The 20,661-nt window shown below is 42.3% G+C and overlaps 2 protein-coding genes across 3 annotated transcripts; one reads left to right on the forward strand and one right to left on the reverse strand.

Annotated features, from left to right (window-relative positions):
• Positions 1-856: 856 nt before the first annotated feature.
• Positions 857-6,001, forward strand: mcrip2 (MAPK regulated corepressor interacting protein 2). Its single transcript, XM_085277470.1, has 5 exons — positions 857-1,423; positions 1,585-1,654; positions 2,423-2,556; positions 4,126-4,233; positions 4,919-6,001. Exons 1-5 carry the CDS (start codon positions 1,369-1,371, stop codon positions 4,987-4,989), a joined length of 438 nt encoding a protein of 145 aa, XP_085133596.1. The 5' UTR covers positions 857-1,368; the 3' UTR covers positions 4,990-6,001.
• slx4 (SLX4 structure-specific endonuclease subunit homolog (S. cerevisiae)) lies at positions 5,952-19,868 on the reverse strand. 2 transcript variants are annotated; one of them, XM_085277463.1, is made up of 15 exons: positions 19,691-19,868; positions 19,327-19,439; positions 18,928-19,220; positions 17,602-17,809; positions 16,925-17,155; positions 16,625-16,851; positions 15,623-15,918; positions 15,133-15,379; positions 14,608-14,777; positions 13,449-13,595; positions 12,898-13,067; positions 9,832-12,095; positions 8,667-8,766; positions 8,137-8,439; positions 5,952-6,622 (listed from the first exon to the last, which is right to left on the reverse strand). In XM_085277463.1, the coding sequence occupies exons 3-15, from the start codon at positions 19,034-19,036 to the stop codon at positions 6,283-6,285; spliced, it is 4,812 nt and encodes a 1,603-aa protein (XP_085133589.1). In that variant the 5' UTR covers positions 19,037-19,220; positions 19,327-19,439; positions 19,691-19,868; the 3' UTR covers positions 5,952-6,282. The 2 variants fall into 2 exon arrangements, with proteins under 2 accessions (XP_085133589.1, XP_085133588.1); XM_085277462.1 differs by having other exon boundaries at positions 18,928-19,439.
• Between the last annotated feature and the right edge of the window lie 793 nt (positions 19,869-20,661).

The following is a 20,661-nucleotide window of genomic DNA, read 5'->3' on the forward strand; positions in this document are numbered from 1 at the left end:
AAGTCTAATATACATGTACATTTAAACTCTAAATTCACCATTAAATAATAATGGACTATGTAATAAAAAAGTGAATAATAAAAATAATGGAAAGGTGTTGTTGTGTGTAAATCTTAACTATGTATAATTTATGTTGTTATTATAACTAATTCCAACTTAATTAAAACTATTAATTAATTTAAACTATGATACGTTTTATTCATTTTGTTAAAGTAATACAAAAGAGAATAATTAAATGGAAAATCTAAAATAAAATACAGTGCTGTGCAAAACTTTATTTTACTTCCAAGGACCCAGGTTTTCTTGTAATTATTATTTACAATTTGTGTCTTTTTTCTTTTTCTTTTGTGGTCCTGAGCAATACTTCTCGGGGCTTTTTTAGATCTTTTCTTTGGATAGTGGCACCTCCTTGACTCATTTTCAGTGAATAACCAATTCTAGAGGGATGTTTGATGAGAAGAAGACAAAACGCAAACAGAAACACTTGAAAACAACTGCTTATGGAACATGACAAGAAGCCCAATGACCACAAGAAGTCAGACACTAGAGGAGTATATCCCTAGAAGTCCATGCTCTGTTTGGTCCAGATCTTTACAACATTAGGCTGGGTTTTTAATGTTGTGGCTAATCAGTGTTTAAGTGCATAGTATTTGTAGCTGCATGATAATCAATAGTATATAACTGTGTAGTTTTTAATGTGATATAAAAGTACATATGGTGTCACCTCAAGATTGTGCTTATCATATTTTAAATGGTGCTTCAGTTTAAAGTAGCTGTAGGCTTGTATACTCCAAAATTAGTTTTATTTTGAAATGTTCAGGCGGAAGCCCTGTTCTGCATTTGGACTTGCTTGACGCTAGCCCAGCATGCTCGCTTTCAGTCCTGAAGAGAATAAAGTGTGCAGTGCCCTTGTAACCTGTCAGAAATCAGAGGTGGTACAGTCGGTTCCGGAGCATCAGCAGGTGAGAGAGGGTAGGAGTGTCCGGCTTAGAGTGTCACAATTCAGGGACGTCAGGAAGCTTGCCCCCGGCTCCCATTAATGATCCCCGGCATGTGGAACTGCGTTCTCCTTGAATGACCTACACACAACCTATTGCACGAGTCCTGGACGTCGTTTCATCTCAGTTGAACCACCTGCCGGAGAGGAGCTGCAGCGGGCGGTCTACACAGCGGGCAACAAGTCGAAGCGAGTCTCTGGCAGGCCTCGAGCTGACTGTGGAGCAGCTGACCTGGACAACAATCATTTCGGGGGGCAGCCTCAGAAGGACCGGACAAGAGCTACAAGTTTCAGAGTCAGCGTTCAATGCTTGAGGCCGACAATTAAGGAGAAGGGGCAGTGCAGAATTTCTCGAGGGTATCGGCGTTCACATGATGTACACAATCACCAGAGGTCCCAGCAAACTCGTTACACAACGGAGGACAGGTGAGTGAATGTGGCCATTACCTAACGCGTGATGCAATGTAACGTCAGGCTGCTTTTGGCTCAAGAAAGCGAAAGTTTCGGGGTTGTTTCGTAAGGTGACATGTTTGAGTGCTGGGTTACATCGAGTCTACAAACGCGTAATTTTTCCGTTTTTGCCCCAGGTAACACTCAGCAGGTCGAGAGCAAGTTCGGCGACTTGAAACTGAAGCCGACGTCCTGGATCACGTCAAAGTGAGTATGTTTACTTTGTGTTTTTATTTAATGTTTACCTTTTTTTTTTTTTTTTTTTGAGGGTTGCTTTGGGCGTGCTGCTGTTTGAGCAGCGCGAGCTCAAAATACTTTCCACGTGGACCGCGAGCGCGATCATATAACACGTAGCCGTGGCTTGGTTCCATTATCGGACACAACTTCTCTGGCGGCCCGTCAGTTTCTCGGGCCAATCAGAGGCGCCATTAGTTGAGGTGTGACACTGCATGGTGTAGCCGAGAGCTCTGCTACCTGAGGGGCCAACCCACCTCGCCTGCTGTGATTTATTAAGGTGTAGAAATATAAAGAAAAGCCTAAATCTAGCCTTGTTTGAAACTTCATCTACAAATGGCAAAACTAACTTAATGTACTGAGATAGTTAAGGTGGACTAACCAATACAAAGCTGCAGTCTCCAAAATGTCCAGGAAAAAATTGACCACTCTAAGAAAACCTTCTTGTGTGAAAGTGTGCAAGACTTAGATTTACACTTGGATTTGCACTAATATATAACACCCCACCTTCAAGAAAACACCAAGTAGGTAATGGATGCCCTTTTCAGCTCATGTTCACCCTGCCCATGAAGAACCAAGTCAGTCTGTCCTGTCATAATCAAAGTGGCCACACCTTCACCAAGTAATCCAAGCTGCTAAATGAACATAAGACTTTTACTCTCACTTTGTAACGTGACTCCTGTGACTGTCTTCATCCAAAAAGCCGCTCCTCTGCAATTAGCTCTTGTGTTTTCTCCTTAGCTCTCCTCCTCCAAAGATCGTGTTCAATCGCCTCAACGGGAAACGGTACCACAGTGCGGCCGCACAGAAGTCTGAAAGCCCAGTGGAGGGATTCACTCCTGCACACGAGGAGAATGTCCGATTTGTATACGAAGGTGAGGATAAGGGGACCAATAGATGGGTGGTGATGTAAGTCAGAGTGCAAAGTGAGCCCTCCAAGACAAAAAGTCAGATCTTTATCTGAAAGGGGAGGTGGTATTAGTTACTAGAGTAGCTTTACATGATTCATAGTTTATAATGAGCCTTTTCAACCTGTTCTGGGTACTAGTGTAGCCCTTCAGGTCATCTCTTAAACCATTGTAGCTCCAGTTCCTCTTCTTTTTAAGACCTCTTAATACTTCCTATTGGCGGCCTCTCACAAAAGTTTGCACAGCAAGTGGTGGACCTGCGGTGCTCAGAGGCAGAGCTGTCTGCCTGAGGGGATCATACTGGGGCTTTCCACTCTGTCTGAAACCAAGCAGTTTAGAGCCCAAGCTTTTTGGTACTTGTACAATCAGTGATCTCACTTTTTTGACACTTTGGTCATCTTTAATAAGCGTCTTTAATAGGCTGATGATAATTTGGAAATCAGATGATCTTCTGCAATACACGTCCTCCTCTGCATAAGAAGCTTTGGATATACAGATGTGCAAAATTGTAATATTTACTGTTTGTATTTTTACCGTGTTGGTAAATTTCTCTTCATATGCTTAGGTTCAGAATTTATATCCTTTTATATCCTAAGGTAGTTTTCAGTAATGTTGGGTGTTGTTTTGCAAACTAATAACCCTTTTTTTTTTTTTTTTTTTTTTAATGACAAATACCTGGACTACTGCAAAAATTCAACTAGTTGTCAGTAGGTCTCAGACGAGTGCTGCTTCTAGTCAGTAAACCCTAACAATGAGTTAAGTCCAGGCCCTGCAACATTCACCCCCGTCTTGGAAGATTGTCCAGCATACCTCAGCGCCGGCCAGTATTTCATGCCGTGCTCGGATTGAATGATTTGTGGAGCTGAATCGGCATGAGCCAGCTATCTGTGTTACTCTTGGGCTGCTGCCAGTAAAGACTGCTCTGTGGCGTCCTTTTGTGACCACAAAGTTCAGCGCTTCACTTTTGTTCTCTGCTCAGACACAAGGAGGAACCGCTCTCACGCTCTGTCGAGTTGTTCGAAGAGAGAAAACCTCCTGCGGTTTATTCCAGTTGAACATGTTCACACAAAAAAGATAAAAATTGTAACAAATGTAACCTGCAGACATGATTAGAAAGCGTTTTATGCACCCGCATGCACACGTTCAACTGGTTTATTGTTTAACATCCTTAAAGCCGTTAGACATTAAATGTTTGGCTGACTATTGGAGCTCCAAGTAAGCAGAAGACATGTCCACAGAAACTAAACCTTGAGATTTATCTTGATTATTAAATGGAAAAACCTTCACCCTCAGCTGATAAACACAATCCGCCTACCAGACCAGTCCTCTCAAGGTTTGCAGCCTTCAAATGAATTTAGATAAATAGTGGTCAGAGCTGTGTAGATGTGCCCTTGAGCTCAGCTGCTGGTTGAAGATTTATTTTTATTTTTAGTGTCTTTTTGTATGAGTTCAAAGATTACAGGAAAAAATACACCAGTGTATCCATCCAACATCCAAATGGTAATTACAACTCCACGCGTGTGTGACTGTTTGCAGTGTGGCAGGAGGTGGAGCAGAAGCTGGAGGACGGCGGCAGAGGGGAGCTGGCTGGCAGCCAAGGGCCCGTTCAGTACTCCGAGAAGACCCCGAGTGCTGCGATGAAGAGTAAGTTCCCATGACTTTTAAAATGCCTCCAGTCATTTAGAAACTAACGTGACCACACTCATTTAATGTAATCTTACCGTATGTCTTTATGGCATCCTAACAGATAAACCTCTTCCTACTCATTAAGCTGCTCAGCTTTTGAACCTGTAATCTATGCATTTATTATGTCTGGGCCTTTAAACCCCTGAACCGATTGGCTATTTTCATCTCTCTGAATGAACAGCATGCAAGGCAGAGGGCAACTGTTGTAATAGTATTGCTTTAATTTTTAACCTCCTTTAATTTGAGAACCTGGCTATTCCAGATAAACCAGCCGTGACGACCAAATGTAGAGCACACACCTACCTGCCTCTTCCGCTTTCCTTTGTGTATCGCTACCCCGAAAAGCTTAAACCAAACCGGTTTCTAATCCTGAATTCTTTAGAATGTGAAGAAAAAAATATTATTATATATTTTTTATTTTTAAGAAGACCGAAAGCTTTTCAAATCTGAGAAATTAACAACATGACAAAAGGAGCTCTCCATTCAAGTGAAGGACAATGAATCGATTAAAGACGCAGGCTGGAATTCTTCAGCTGTTAATGTAACATTTTGTTCACGTGTAGAAAACGTACTTGCTCATTTGATTCAATCTGAAGTTAAGCTTTCGTCTCTTGTCTCTCCTGCCGTCCTCCCCTCTGTGCAGACTTTGTGCCCATAGACCTGGAGGAGTGGTGGGCTCAGCGCTTCCTTGCCAACATTGCCAACCTCTCATGACTGTGATAAGGCATCGAGCCGGGACGAGGAGATGCACCGCGCTGATGCATCCGGAACTTGCCACACGGGTGGAAAGGAGGCGAGCCCGTCTTTGGGATCTGTAGCGTTGTGTCTAATTTGGAATGTGATTTGATGCCTCGTGCTTCACAACTGCTGTCGAGAAACCTGAGTGCACAACGATGCAAACACAGCGACCTGACTGGGAACTCTTGACAGCATTGACTTTATGTTGTGCTGCTCTAACGGATCTCTCTCTCTCTCTCCCCCTCTCTCTCTCTACTTGAATGATGTATCAGAAGCTATGAGATCTTCCCCTTGTTCAACAACCTGCTTCCTTTCTCAAGTGTGTTCAGCTCTGCGAGCATCTTGGTTAATCTTTGGATAAGGAAAAACAAAAAAAAACACACAAAATGCCTTTTCAACAACTTCTGTGAGATTGCATTTCTTTGCGCTTAACTGGCTCATATTTTGTTGTTGCAACACATAACACCTGACTGTTGTGCAATACAACACACTGAAGATTAACTTTGTATCACTGGGCAGACAAAGTGTAATATCAACTTTATTACATCAAGTGGTTTTGCTGTTTTGAAATTTTTAAATCAAAAGCCCTTTTCAGATATAACTTTACTGGCTGTTAAAGTGACAGTTTGGTCATTCAGACAGACATGTGACAGTATTGGAAAGACTGACTATAATCAGTATAAACTTAGTGGATGCCAACTTTTTAATGTTAGTGACAATGGAGAGGAGAACAAAGAGCAGGGTGTACGTGACATGTTGTGCTGTTCAGGCTGTTCTTCTTTGGGCTGATGTGTAAATGTTACTCTTTCTTAAAATTCCTGTCATGACTTTTATGGAAAAAGTGACCCAGGTGCTCATTTCGGACACCTTGTAAGGTGCAACAGGAGTGCATGTCTGAAGGGGGCTAAAGCAGCCATTTGTCAACCCCACACTACAGCCGTCATTAATCTGATTTATTTTCTTAATAAATGCAACATTGGGGGGGGGGGGGGGGGAAACAAAAAAAAAACAGTTAAAATACACCCGGTCCTGGAAAAACGGTGTCAATAATTACATAGTTATAAACCTGTTTTTACTAAAGATTTTCTCACCTGGGAATAATCAGTCTTTGTCTTGATCACTTAGATTTTCTTGTGGCCTTTTCAGTTATCAGACAAACGTTCCAAGCACAGAAATAAAATCTGCTATCTTTAAGTTTCTACATAAAACCATTCTTGCAGTGAGTTTAAAAGTGCGACTGTAATGCCTCCTTCCTCGCTTGCCTCTCTTTCACCTACTTTTGCCCGCCTTGCCTGTCCTCTTGACCCGCCTGCGGCTCGGTGCGGCGCGGCCTGGCTTGGCTGTGGTGAAGGTGATGCACTGAGAGTCCAGGTAGTCCATGAGCTTGGCGGCCCCCAGGCGTATCCCCGCTGCTTTGAGTTGCTCCTGAAGCTGAGACAGAACCAGAGGCTTATACTGGAGGATCTGACTGTACAGCTTGGAGTCGGACAAGATGAAGGAGCGCACGGCTTTGAGTCGATCCTGGAGCCGGGACGCTGCTTGAGAGGCAGAAATCCCGCCATCGCTGTCGGAGTCGCCGTCGGACGAGATGCATAATTCTGGATTGGACCTGATGAGAAGGAAGCGGTTAATTTTATAGACTCTACTAAGTGTCTGATTTTTAAAATGAGTGTCAGGTATCTAACTTGTATATCTGAGGGTCAAACGTGCACACACTAAGCAACAGCTGGAACTGGAAAGCTACTTCAATGGTTCCAAAATGTCTCCAATCAGCCACATGTCAGTAGTTGTGTGGTCGTGTGACCCCAGCCAGGCGTGTAAGGGGTCATGTTGGCACCAAATGATCAATCACAAAACATGAATGAAATCAAGTTTTAACCTCCCAAATATGAGGAATTGTACCTGTAAAATGGGCTAAAAGCAACTCCTGATATTGGCTAAATTATCTGATCCAGAAACTCAGATGATGGATGTGTGCAGATTGTTTTCTCTCTCTGTCCTGCATTACTGGAGCTGCTGCTGTTCTTTCTGTGCAACACTGTAATTGTGTTAAAAGAAGCCAAAGATCCCTGAATACTATTGCCCTGCTAATCCAACCACCAAGCGTCACTACAGTAATCCCATTTTCCAGGAGAACTGAGCGGGTGAGTAGTGGTGCTTTTCTACACACCGATCTGTTACCTGTTACAAAAACAGCATTCAGGCAAGTTACCTTAAATTCTAGTTCATATCAGCGCCATCAGCTCATGATACAGAATATCTGTGTGTGAATTTGAATTAATGCTTCATAGTATATAAAAGCAATTTACAGTAGCGTTCAACACATTTGCTGATAAAGTTTATATCACATATAATCAGCATCATTTTGAACTTTTTCCCCATTCTGTGCATTTTAAGCTCTTTCTCTCAGGAGCACTAACATCACAAGTCTTTGACTCATCGTTATATGGCTGTTATCTCCACTCTGTTAATGTAATTTTAGATAGTGGACATAATTAGATGAAGTATTTTAAATCACAAAATGGCATTTTTATACATTTCAAATTTCCCCCAAAGAATCTCATTCATAAAGGTTGTTTATCTTGACTTTATAGCTGTGCAGTCACTACTGACTAAATTCATTGTTGTTTTCCCAGGTAGGAACAAAAAACAACATTCTAGAGCTCAATTAATAAAAACACTAAAAATGTAAGCACCCTCTGTATAGCTGTGGGTTGTGATGTACACAGGTGAACACTTTGGTGTCATTCTGAGGCAACAGCACAGCAAATTACACACAATGACCATAGCAGGTTACAAACTGGTGCTATTCAGCTGTGAAGGAGGGCAATGGTGTCTAACATCCTCCTCTTCACAATCCTCATGCATTGTGTCGACTCTTGATGGACTTCACATCTTTAAACTAAGACATTATCTTCTGAATGTTCACGACTGCCAAGAGATGACTTGGTGTGAACCTTTGATGTCATTTGATTTGTTACCAACACTAGTACAGGTGCACACAGGCGAGCAACTCTGAATCCATCAGAAACATGGCTCCTGGAGAACACAGGCCACTGACTGAGTCTATAGTCAAGCGCTCTGTTATGTAACACCTAAGATGATCTACACGCTGCGGAGTACCTTTCCGATTCTTCACTGGCTCCAGCTGAGGAGGTGTTGGAGCCCTGTGAGTTGGACAGAGGCTCCGCCACCTCATCACCGTTGTGCTTCACAGGGCACACATCAGCAGGTGCTCGGGGTTCTTTAAACTTCACAGTCTGGGCGCAGGACACTGGCCTGCTGGCAGGGGGCTTCATCTGAGCTGTGGCTCCTGAGACTGAGGCCTCATCCTCAGAGTCTGAGCTGACCAGCTGGTGTGTGTATTGGTGGATCTCCTTCAGTTTTAGGATCATCTGGCGCTTCGGTAAAGGCCGAACGCCAAACCTGCACAGAGGCGAAAGTTAAAGGCATTTGCGAGGCACAGACGGACTAACAGATGGACAGAAGGAAAACAGCCTGACAGCGAGCAGAGCCAGACAGACTGCGTTGACAGTGACACCAGGGGAGCTAATCGGATAGATACCTCACTTAATCGCTGTGATTAGTTAGAAAAAAAAAAACTTGGCCTTGTATCTAATCTTTAACGAGAGGATGAGAGTGAACCAACTGACCTGTTGAGCTTGTTCTTGAGCTCCGGCGTGTCCATGTCAGAGTAGTGGGGCATGGGAGTGATGGGCACCAAGGTGCGCTGCCTTTTGCTGTGAGACGACACTGATGAAACACAAGAAGAAGACACTGTTTAGGCACAAAGTCTAATTTCTACACTAGAAGTTCATAAATAGAAGACAAGTGCGTGCAGTCCTTTAAAAAATCCCAACTAATTATTTATTCAACAGAAATTAAGCAATATATCTGTAATAGCCCGCAATCATATCTTAAGTTATACTAATTGTAAAGCATTTGAATGAATTGGTGATATTAAACAATATAGATAAAATGAACCTGATAAAGCAATAAGCCCCCAAACAACACATTATTCCTTGTTTTCCACTTGAATTTAATCAAAACTTCAAACTTTTACCAGTCAATTTGGTTTTAACCTTGAAATGAGGCTCAGATATAACATTCTTTCACAATTAACAAGTTCGTGCTTATTAAAGTTAACGAGCACAACATTAATTAATGTTGCAGAGTCTCGACTTTAAAATATAAAGTGCCTTGAGATGCCTATTTTTTTTGTTTGGTGCTTTTTAAATAAAAACAAACTGAATTAATTGTGGAGGCTGTTTGAGAACTTGTGGTCGATAATAATAATTATCTGTCTTTTTGTGATTTTATTGCTCTGGAATGTGTCGGTTGCTTATGTATATAGCACTACTTTGTCTATATTTCTCTTGCTATAAGAGCTGTGTAACACTAAAATTTCTAATTTTGGGGATAATAAAGGTTTATTCTATTCTATTCTATTCTATTCTTTCTGTCTTGGTGGAGAAGAGCATGTTTTTAAGCCTGTCACTCGATTTTTATAGTATGTGTAGCCCTGTGCAGGCTTGTCGTCCCAACCACAAAGGTACAGCATGTACAACCCTGTGAATACAGACAATAACTTTCTACTTCAGGCACAGGTTGTCTGGTAGAGTGAAGAATCTGATTAGATTTTGAAGCAACTCTAGTATAAATTATGTATTAGAGGAAAAATACTTCTTGATATTTAATAAAAATTAAGACCTGTTGATACATATTGGGATGGTTTTTATAATTTAGGCTAAAACAAATATTATTTAGTAATATGCAGTTTATATTTATGCTGGCAAATTACACAATAGAAATACTTACCTGGGGTCTTATGATAGGTTGAGGGGTTCACCCTCTTAGAGAGAGGAAGGTGTTCCTCCTCCTCTTCTTCTTCTTCCCAGCTGTCCCATATTTTGGAGTCCAGGAGGCCGTTGTCAATCTCTGGTGTGGTCAGCAATTTGGCTTTAGGTGGGGACGTGGTGATGGAGGGACCTGCGTGCACCTGAGAGCTGTGACATTTAGGTGTGGAAGGGGTAGTCACGCCACCACAGCGGTTTAAAGACTCGCTGCTGTGTCTGGACGATTCAGGTCGACTGGTGGGAGAGGTTAACGACTGGGCTGTTTCTCGCTGCCCGCTGTCCTCCAGCCTCAGACTGAAGCATCCTGGATCAGCGTCTACACACACATCGAGTCCCCATGAATCATTGAACGCTATGGGAGGCTCATCCATGGCCATGAAACTCTGCTGAAAACTAGATTCTTCAACATCTGCCTCTATTTTTATTTCTCCCTCCTGTCCTTCATTGAACATTTCTTCAGTATGATCGGAATCTGCCTCTCTTCCTTCCTTCTCATTCCTTAACCTCTTTTCATAAATGCTGGAATTAAGAGAACATCGACTCTGACTAGAAGACATGGTGAGCCTCGGTGAACTTTCTAAACTATGAGAAGACGAAGCGCGTGGGCCTGAAGGGTCAGACAAAGGGGAGAGGTGAAAGCTCCCCAGGTCTGTTTTCTCTGGGCTATCTGATGGTGCTCTCTCCCTTTTCTGACCCATTGAGTTCTGCTTACTGGGATGAGTGTGAAGCAGGGAGGAAGCAAGACGCATAGGGGAATGGTGGAGCTCCGTTTGTAAGGGAGTACTGCTGTAAGGTTGGGGGTGGCGCTGAAGAGGAATATCACGCTTTGAAGAAGCTTGGAGAGAATCAAGGTGAGTCGAGCTTGAGAGATTTGACAGTTTAGGCTGAGGCAGGGGAACTTTGAATCGCTCTCCATCGTTCCTTGAATCATCACTATTCTCTCTTTTTGGAGAAAAGCTGAAGTTCCTTTCTATCTTCAACCTGGAGACACTGCCCTTCATTTGGTCGGTGTCGGCAGAATCCTTGGTTTCACTGTTGGAGGGGTGAAGGGTGCTCTTAAGAGTAGGAGAAGAAAAAACAGAGGGTGATGATGGGGATGTTTGACTTCTCCGAAACAGCTGCGTCCTGCACATGCTGCTTCTGGTCTGAGTGGAGCTGCTCCTGGTGCCGCTGCCAGGACGGACAGGTGTGGACGGGATCAGCCAGGAAACTTCTGGAGAACAGTCTAATTGATCACCAGCACTGTGCCCCAAACTACTGGCCTCTTTATTCAAAGCTGGTTCATTGGGTGCTGAGTTGTGCCTGGATTTGATTTCTGTATAACCGGGAGAACGTGGTAAGGGGCTACGGGAACTAAGAACAGCAACATCCCCCTCAAGCTCCTCACTGGAGTCTGACAAAACTATGAGCTCAGGTTCGTCTTTTTTCTGGGCTGAATCAGGAGAATGAGGGGTGCAAATACTATAAGGACCTTGGCTTTCTCGCTTCATGTCTTCCAATAGATCTTTCTTGGGCATTTTCAATTCAATTCCCTTGTCTCCACTGCCACCCATGTCACCTACTTGTCCAGGGGACACACCTGGAACTGGCAAGTTGGATGTCCCTGGTGGAGGACTGATGGAAGGATCACTAACTACACTTGCTGAAGACTGAAGCAAAGCTCTCCCTGAAAATTCATATGATGGTTTACAAGGGGACTGCTGAGAAAGGTGCACCTTTGGCAGACCAGAGGTAGAAGCTAAGGAGGAAGGCTCTGCTTCCTCGTACACCCCCCACGAATCTGAAAAGAGACGGCTGTAGCTGCGATCCAGGCTGGGGTCGGGCTCACGTTGAAAGTCAGGTTGCAGCTTTTTGTCACTTAAGCTTTTTTTAGTTTCTCCATCTTCTTCTTCATCTAGCGCCTCCTCCTCCTCCTCCCTCTTTCTCTGCGTGGACGCAAACTCATAGATCTCCTCCAACTCTTCCTCATTCACTTTCTCTTCGTGAATCTCTCTATCGCCTGACGTGACCTCATCAGCTTGATGATCCACTTCCAGGCCTTCATCTCTTCCTCTGTCTGAATCTTCCCCGTCGTCACCGTCAGCATCGTCTTCGTTCCACATGGAGCGGAGGAGCTCGATGAAGGCCTGGTCTGTTTCCTCCTCCTGGGTTAAGTAGTTGCCCTCGTCTCTCAGAGTCTCCTCTTGCCCAAGATGACAAAGCTGTTGTAGCTCCTGCAAGTCAAACCTGAAACAGGAAAGAGAAACGAAAGAAAGAAGCTTTCACAACAGCGTCAAATTTTAAGAGTTCTTACATGAAATTCAGAAAATATCAAAAAGAATAATACTTTTTTAAGTATTGTTTTTTATATGATTTTAATGTTTTATTTAAAAAAATGGAAACTCTTAACAGAAGTTCTTTTCACACATGCATTAGAGCCCTGAACCTTTCTCAGCTTATCTAAAGCAGCTGTATGAGAGAAGTCAATTATCTGACTCAGTCACATCACAGTCAAACCTGCCAGCTTCCAACACGCTCTCTCACATGTACGCCGTCTCCTCGTGTGTCCTACATGTGAGAAAGAATAACTGCGAACCACATCCTGACTGCATTCTCCAGATGTTTCCCATGTGTATATGTTTAAAAACATCTGGGCTTCTAATTTAAGTGCAATTACGAGAACCAGCTCTGTTTAATAAAGAACAAAGCTAGACAACAAACAAGATCCTGGTTTATAGGATGAAATATCGACTGTTTAAGGCATTTGAGCTTTTTGGTGGGAGCAGACATCCACTCTAGTTTTAGGTTTTGCCATTAAAACTTCCCTCTTTAATAAGACATACTGTAATTGCTGGTTCAGGTGACCCTGAACCGCCCCATCGTTGTGACACTATTGCCCCGGGCTACTAGGGGAACTCCGAGCGGCATTCTTTTTTTTGTTTTGTTTCTCTCTCATTTTCAGTCTGCATGTATTTATGCCACTGCTGCACGCATAAACTTTTGCTTTGTATTTTGTGCTTTGGACTTTACATCCTCCATCTCCTAGTACCTTTGTGCCAGCTCCAGCACATGAGGCTGCAGCGATGCCGGTAAGGAGAAGTGGGCTGTGTAGAGATACTGTAGAAGAGCAAACACTGCTTGGGCCGGGACGTCGCTGATCAACACCCTCTGAGCAGGAGGCACGCCTTCCTCCTGCACCCCAAAACCACTTTCATGCATCTGTGACGCGAGCAGAAGAGCAAATCGACTCTGAAAAAGCTGAATTAATTCATAAGAAACTAAAGAAACAACTTTAAACAAAACAAAATTCCCAATTTGTTTTTAAAGCATTGAAATAAAATCACATTCACACGGCTTATTCTTTCAAGCAAAATGAAATCTCAACCTGGAGCATCGCACACTACAGTATGCATCAGTGTAGACCTTTAATTACCTCTTACAATCATACTATTATTATTTATACTACTTGCGTCAATTTTTACACTAATTAGATTATATTTCATACTTGCAAAACATGACAGAACAATATGCATAATAATGCATCCCTGGTGTTGCACATCAGCAGAGCTTTGATGTGCAACACAGTAATAACTGATTTACCATTTCTGCCAGCAGGGGGCAGCGAGCATACACCATGAAGGAATGTGCAAAGAAGACTTCTCCACTGTCCACCTGGAGCTGGACATCACTGAGCTGAGGGTTGTTCACCATGCTGCTCAGGTCTGACGCCAATGTGGACAGCGCTAGCTACAGGGGGAAAACCATCACAATACAATGACGTATGTTAACATGTTATTTAGGTCCTGATATTTATTTTATTATAATTATTGCTTTAAAAGAACACAATGAATTAAGGTGATTTAGAAACTGTGTCATCACAAAGTTAGCCTGCAGCATGCAGAACGGTTTGCATCACAGCTGGGCAGATGGATGTTGAGCCAAACTGTGCATTGCTGGAAAGCTTATAAAAGATGACATCGTTTATAAACATGACATCATGAGTCATGTTATAGGACTCTGTGCAACCATATGAAAAAACGAATTACACCCCATGACTCAGTAGGCTGTAGAAGCATATCTACCAGTGATCAACTGAAATAATTCTTTTATATGTGTGACTGTATCAGTGTCTCTGTCTCGCATCACTGTGGAGGAATTTTGTCCCACTTTTCTTTACAACATTGCTTCTGTTCATTAAGGTTTGTGGGAATTAGTTGGCAAGTTCCCGCCACAGCACTTAAATCAGGTTGAGATTTGAATTTTGGGCCAACTGCAACACCTTGACTCTATTTTTTTTTTTTTTTTAGCAGATTTGCATCACTGTCCTGCTGCATGACCCAGTTTGAGCGAGAGAGGTGGGCTCAAATTTGACTCTACAAATACTTTGTTATTCAGATGAGTTTATGGTCAAATCAATGACTGCAAGGTGCCCAGGTCATGTGGCTGCTCTTCACCAGCACAGCGGCTCGTACCAGCGTATGAGGTATCTTTATTGGACAACTTACTGACAAGTAGCCGTATGACTGTTCACTCAAATAAAATATCTGGAGGCGACTCTTTATATTTGGCAGCTTTTTACAACAAACCCTTGTTTATACTCCAGAACAAGAGGGCCAGATTAAACTTGGCCTGAAAACATCTAGGGACCTTACTACAGATCTAACTGAAAGAAAATAAAGCGGTCCTACAAAAATAGTACTTAAAAGATTTGGATAGATGAAATTAATGAACATAATGGAAATGTTAAGAAACATCTTACTGATAGGTGGCTGTCTCCAACTTTTTCCCTTGGTTGCTCAGCTGCTGTCATCGCTTGGCTATGTCTTTCCTCAGCATGAGTGTGGGCCCTTTCTGGCAGGAAGCCACTGGCACAGAGGTCAGCCTGCTCCTCTGATTCCTCCTGGATGAAGCCGCTCTCGCTGGCGTTGTCTGCAAAAAAAGGTTAAATAGTTTAGCCTCATGTTTAGCACGATGTTAAAATGTTTATAAAACTTATATAACCAACACCCACAGTTTTAGTTTTTCTTCAACATACACAGCAAGAACAGAAGACAGTGAACAAAGGTGTGTATGTGATGTGTTCACCATATTTTAGGCGCTTTGCCTTTTATTTAAATGTTCAAATTAAACTCTACAGGTAATAACATCATAATTTTATATCATATAAAATATCAAACTGTCAGTTAACTTATTGGTACAATTTTCACATTAGGTAAGGCTTTAATGCTGCTCCACTTTAAATAAAAAAATGTTTTAGGACATAATTTCTGTCCGCGTGTTTTACCTTTGGCTGTGTATCCATACTGTGTGAGTGTCATGCCTTCGTCAGCCAGGTCCATCAGGTCTTGAAGAACCTGACTGCTCACTGAGAGCTGCCCTGTACCGGGCGTGGAGGGAGCCGGGGAGCAGGAAGCCGTCTTGGCAGAGGATGGTAGGATGGAGGTCCTGAACCCAGTGGTGGGAGTTCCTTTGGCCACAGGTTGAACACAAGACTCGGGCTTGTCGCTGGAGCCTTCTGAGGCTGCATCAGTCTAGAAGTGGAGGAGTTTTTGGTCAGATATTGTAAGACATGCAAGATCCACTGGGACCCATTAGTGATTCCAAAACACAACATTTTTCTCTCAACAGTTTTATCTGTGCTTAAAGTTGCATCTGATTAAAACAAATGATCAAAAGAGGTGCTTCCATTCAATCGAATTGATTAAATCCTCCATTTAGTTGAAAACTGACGCAATAACACAATAAAAAATAAACATGTCTTAGGTCTCACTCACCATTGCTGATACCCAGGGTGAGAAGAACTCCCTGAGCTCCGGAACGTAGAAATCAGACAGACAGCTGGAGTCTCCGTCAAGCAGTCGGCTTTTCTCCCAGAGGGGGGCAGCACCGCTCCAGCTATGCAGAGTGCTGGGGCTGCGAGGCGGGGTTGGGGGACAGTCTGGAGGGCTGCGCAGGAGAAGAGCAGAAACACGTTCCTGCAACCTCCTCAGTGCCCCCTCAGCATCCTGAATGAGAAGTAATGGAGCAGGGCGAGGGGCGACTCCTTTTTTTCTCTTTCCACGCCCTTTACCTGCACGAGGGGAGCAGAGGATTTAGGTCCTGCCGATATTTGAAAACTTCCTCATTAAATTTGAGTAAAAAACAACTTAATGTAACCTTTTAGTTATTAAATATCTAATAGACAGTCACATATACACTGCTGCAGGGCTTTAAAACAGCAACAGGTATGCAAACCCACAATCTACCAACTGTACTGTTAAATATTTGTTACTCATTGACAAAAACAGGACGAAAACCTTCCTTGTTAAATCTTTTCTTTGCTCACGTTTGCTCTTGAGCTGTTACTGGTATTTATTCTGACTTGGTTTGATAACTGAGAAATGACCGGTCCTGATCAGCTATCATTATTAGAGACAAAGCTAAACCAAGATCAAAGGCAGGGTATCCTGGCTGCAGGGTGTGTTGATAATTAAATATTAAACTAAAGCTCAAATGTCAAATTAATAAACCACACCTAAGTTTCTGACTTTGAAAACTGAGTTGGGAATTCAGTAAATGTAAATGTGTTTTATCTCTTCTGTACTTTGGGCTTTTCCTACTGTGACCTTGCTTAATGCAGGCATTTCTGTCTCTGGAGCTGCAGGTTTCTGAGGTGTGACAGAATAAGAAGCTGGAACAAGAAATTGTTGTAGGAGAAGATTTGAATTTGGTACTCGAGTTTTATCTATCTTTATTTATCTTCTCCCCTCTCCCTGCTTTTTGAAAAACACAGATACCTGCGTCTGGCCTCCACTTCAGATCTTGAGTCACTGACGTGTGAGAAGTGCCAGTCTTTGTGTGATACTGCCTCTCTTCCTCTTTCTTTTGTTCCAGCAGGGAGGAGGACAGAGCCAAAGCCACCATGGTCTCTTCATCCAGGGCTTCGGGCTTTTTCTTGGGCTTCTTCCGTGCCTGCAGGCCTGGCTTGGTTGGGCCTTTCCTTTTGGTGCCCACAGCTTGAATGCTGAAGAAGAAAATGGCTAGAGTTAGATGTCATCTATCTTTTAGTTATGCAACAAAGTTATCGTCTGACTTACAGTAAATTAGCAGTGGCAGCACTCTGGGTTTCCTCAGCTTGTCTCTGCAGAGCCTGTATCAGCACAGCCGGTGAGACGTCCATATCTGAAGAACAGCGCTTCAAGTGGACCGAGCGGCTCTTCTGGGACTTGAACTTCTTACCACAGATGGGACAATCAGGAACACCAGAAGGTGGTGGAGGAGGAGGTGCAGGAGCCGCAGGGCCACTCTTTTCACTCTCATCCAAACACCTGTACAGAGAGATTTTTGACAAAAATGAAAAAATATATATATTCTGATTATTCAGAGAGACACTTTAGGTAAGAGTTCATGTATCTGCAAAGAAATCAAACATTTTGTAAAACACAGAAACTGAGGATGATTTTTTTTTATTTGTGGAAAACTCTTATAACCCCAGGATTTCATTATTTTAATCAGATGTTTGTCATTATACTTTATGAAGTTATGACCTGAAAATTAGAAAAGGTATTGTTTTATTTTCCAACAAATCATTTAAATGCAACTTGGTGCACTCAATGAGTGGAATCCTTGAACTCCACATGGAGGCTACTTGTCCAATAAACACTCTCTTACAGTGCTGTAACAGTGAAGACAAACTTTTTAATGTCATTTAGCCTCCCTGTGTGTCCACTAGTATGTAAAGCTATCATCTAAAATGCAATCAAAATCCTCAGACCTGTTAAGATGCTGTGTGCGACCCTCTGCTGTCATGTGTGTTAAGTCTCTGTGGCAAATCTGACAGAAGAAAAGCCCTCCATCCTCCAAGTCCACAATCTGGGCCTGCGCTGCCTCTCTGTCCAGCTCCTGCTGCAGCTGCAGAGCAAGAGCCTCATCGTTGTCTTGAGGCTCTGGAGGAAGAGCAGAGCTGAAGGTATCTGGAGTATCTGCGAACAGCCCGGAGACAGAAATATACGGGTTAAAGTGAGGGATAGCAAGAATAACACAGCAACATTTCAGAAAACAGGATTTCAAAATAAGGAAAAGGTATGGGCCACATTTCCTATTTTTCAACGATAGAACTCAGTCCCTGGGTAACAGGTTGTTAGTAGTTTGTCAACAGTCAAGGTAAATTCTATATGGCATATACTGAAATATAATGATGCAAATTTAAAGTGTAAAATTTGGGAAAAAATATGTCTCGGATCAATACAGACACAGAAAACCCTACATAAAATATTACAGTGTTTATAAGGTCTACCTTTGTCTTCATAATGTTGCTGCTTTTGCCATGTTTAGACTGTCAGGCAGATTAATACTATCCTTGTGTCACAAATCACCCCTGACACTCACCATCAAACACTCCATCCTGTCAACACTGTCTTCTTCAGCTCTTTTGTGCACTGCTCATTGCTTTTAATGGTTGAACTCAGGTATTTAAACTCATTCACCATTACTACCTCTACTGTTCAAGGTGTAGCCCGTCTCTCACCCTATAACAGCTGGAAACAGCTTCAACCCTATAAACCTGAACTGGATAAGCATAAGAAAGAAGGTGTATGCTTATTATAGTTAAGTAAACTAAACTAAACTGAACTAAAAGCTAAAACTTGGTGTGCAAAAAAACTTTTAATTATGTAATATAAAAATAAAATCTAAACTAAGTAAAATAAAATAAGAATGTAAAGCAAATGTCTTTAGATTTTGTCAGTTTGATCAAATTTGTTATTGCAGTCAGTTTGATCAGACTCTTGTGCATCTGTTAATCCAGAGAGCAGAGATTCATATTTTTATATTGTTGTATTTCTCTACTGTGCAGTTCTGAGCCTGGCAATTCTTGCCCCTGACAAATACCACCCATTAGATAACAAAGGAAAACTGAATATAATAAAAACCAAAGCTAAACATTTTAACTATAAAAACTAACCCACTCTAAACTGCCTGAACCTAAATTGAACACAAACACAACACAAACAAAACTAATGAAAAAACAAAAACTGAGCAGGAAAAGAGAGCACATCAAAGTAAGGGATGCAGTAGACTGGAGAGGATTCTGTCATCTCACCCTGATTTTTTTGCTGTGTAAAAGGAGTAGAGTTGTTCTCGTGGTTTGCTGGTTGGATGTGAGTTTTGTGCACCATCTTCTGTGGACTATCTCTCTTGAACTGCTTCATCTTCAGGAGCACTTTGTCTTTCGCTCTTAGGCCGCTTTGAGGACTTGGCCCTGCTTCCTTTAAAGGCTCAGCTGATGGCCAAGCATCCCCTGACTGATGTCCAGCCTCTCCATTGACCACACGCGTTTCTCCTCCACCATCATCGCCAGCACCAGCAGCAGAAGCAGGCTGCGTCCAAGATAGCCTTTTGATAGAGTTAAGAGCTTTTTTGTTATTTCTCCTTCTCTTATCCTCTTCGCTTGCTTGACTGGAGGTCTGCTTATCTGCTTTCCTCGCCTGTCTGGCTTCACCTGGTTTCTTGCGGACTCGTCTTAGATGCTTCGAGCTGAAATCTTCAAAATCCTGGTCCGAGTCATCCATTATACTGTATTTTTTTTCGCAATAAGAGGCTTTTACGATCACCCTGCAAAAAGACAACTAGTTTAAGCTGGATCCACTGATGTGAAACGATGGAGGGAAAAGGTTTAATTTGCATGTAAGTAAATTTTGCGCGGGTAATTCTGTATTCAAATAAAAACAGCGATGCTATAATTACATGCACACTGAGACAAATGGAAATAGTTATATGTGGCACAGATGTTTGACAAATCATGCCACAAAAGGTATGGAGTGAAAACAACAGCTAGCTACTTATGCTAGCACCTCTATACTTACCCATATTTGAAGAATTAACTGTTTAATTTTCTGCCTCATTGTTTACAGAGGCCGCCGAAGAGTTTATTTTCATTCATTTAAAACCATATGTAATAGAGTTTTTTATTAACTAAAAAGCGTAGAAGACAGCAAACAACACTTGTTTTCATTTCAAAGCTACGCCCCAAACCGCTTCATTTAAAACTTCCGGTCATGTGACGGTGAAAGCAACGAATAACTGGCTGCTGTCGAGGTCATGTGACTAAAGCGAGTGACTTTGGACGGAATCCGTAAATAACAGTTTAATATAATCATTTATAAACGCTTTATTAAAGATTTCCAACACTTTTTTAATTGTTTTAAACTAAATAATGATTTTTTAAAAACCAGTTTAAGACCCAGGCTTGATCAACATGTTCCTTAAAGCAATCACACTGCAGCAACTCAATGAATTTACACATGTCAACATGGTCAAGATGACCTGAAGCTCAAACCATACCACCACAATGGGAAAGAAAGGTGATTTTAAGTGACTTGGCATGCGACATGATTGCTAGCGCCAGACGGAATGGTCTGAGTATGTAGAAACTGCTGAGCTGCTGAGATTTTCCAAAACAACCATCTCTATGGTTTATAGAGAATGGGCCGAGAAAGAGAAAATATCCAGTTAGTGGTAGTTCTCTGGAACTTGTTGATGTCAGCGGAGGATGGCCAGACTGTTCCAGCTGATAGGAAGGCAACAATGACTCAAACAGCTGTTGCAACCGAGGGAAGTGGATCTCTGCACGCATGACACCTTGAAGCAGATTAGCTAATGGAGAAGTTCACAAAGCCTACCTGAGCACTGTTGCTGATCATGTCCATCACTTTATGACCACAGTGTAAAGATTTTATCCATATCGGATGGATAAGTTCTTTGTACTCAAATAGCCTCCACAGTCACCAGAGTTTGGGGATGTGGTGGAACAAGAAATTCACATCGTGGATGTGCA

The sequence above is a fragment of the Mchenga conophoros genome, linkage group LG6, assembly GCF_057382185.1.
Source record: "Mchenga conophoros isolate Kocher_MC1m ecotype Shallow Benthic linkage group LG6, M_conophoros_male_GT1.1, whole genome shotgun sequence".
Taxonomy (NCBI): domain Eukaryota; kingdom Metazoa; phylum Chordata; class Actinopteri; order Cichliformes; family Cichlidae; genus Mchenga; species Mchenga conophoros.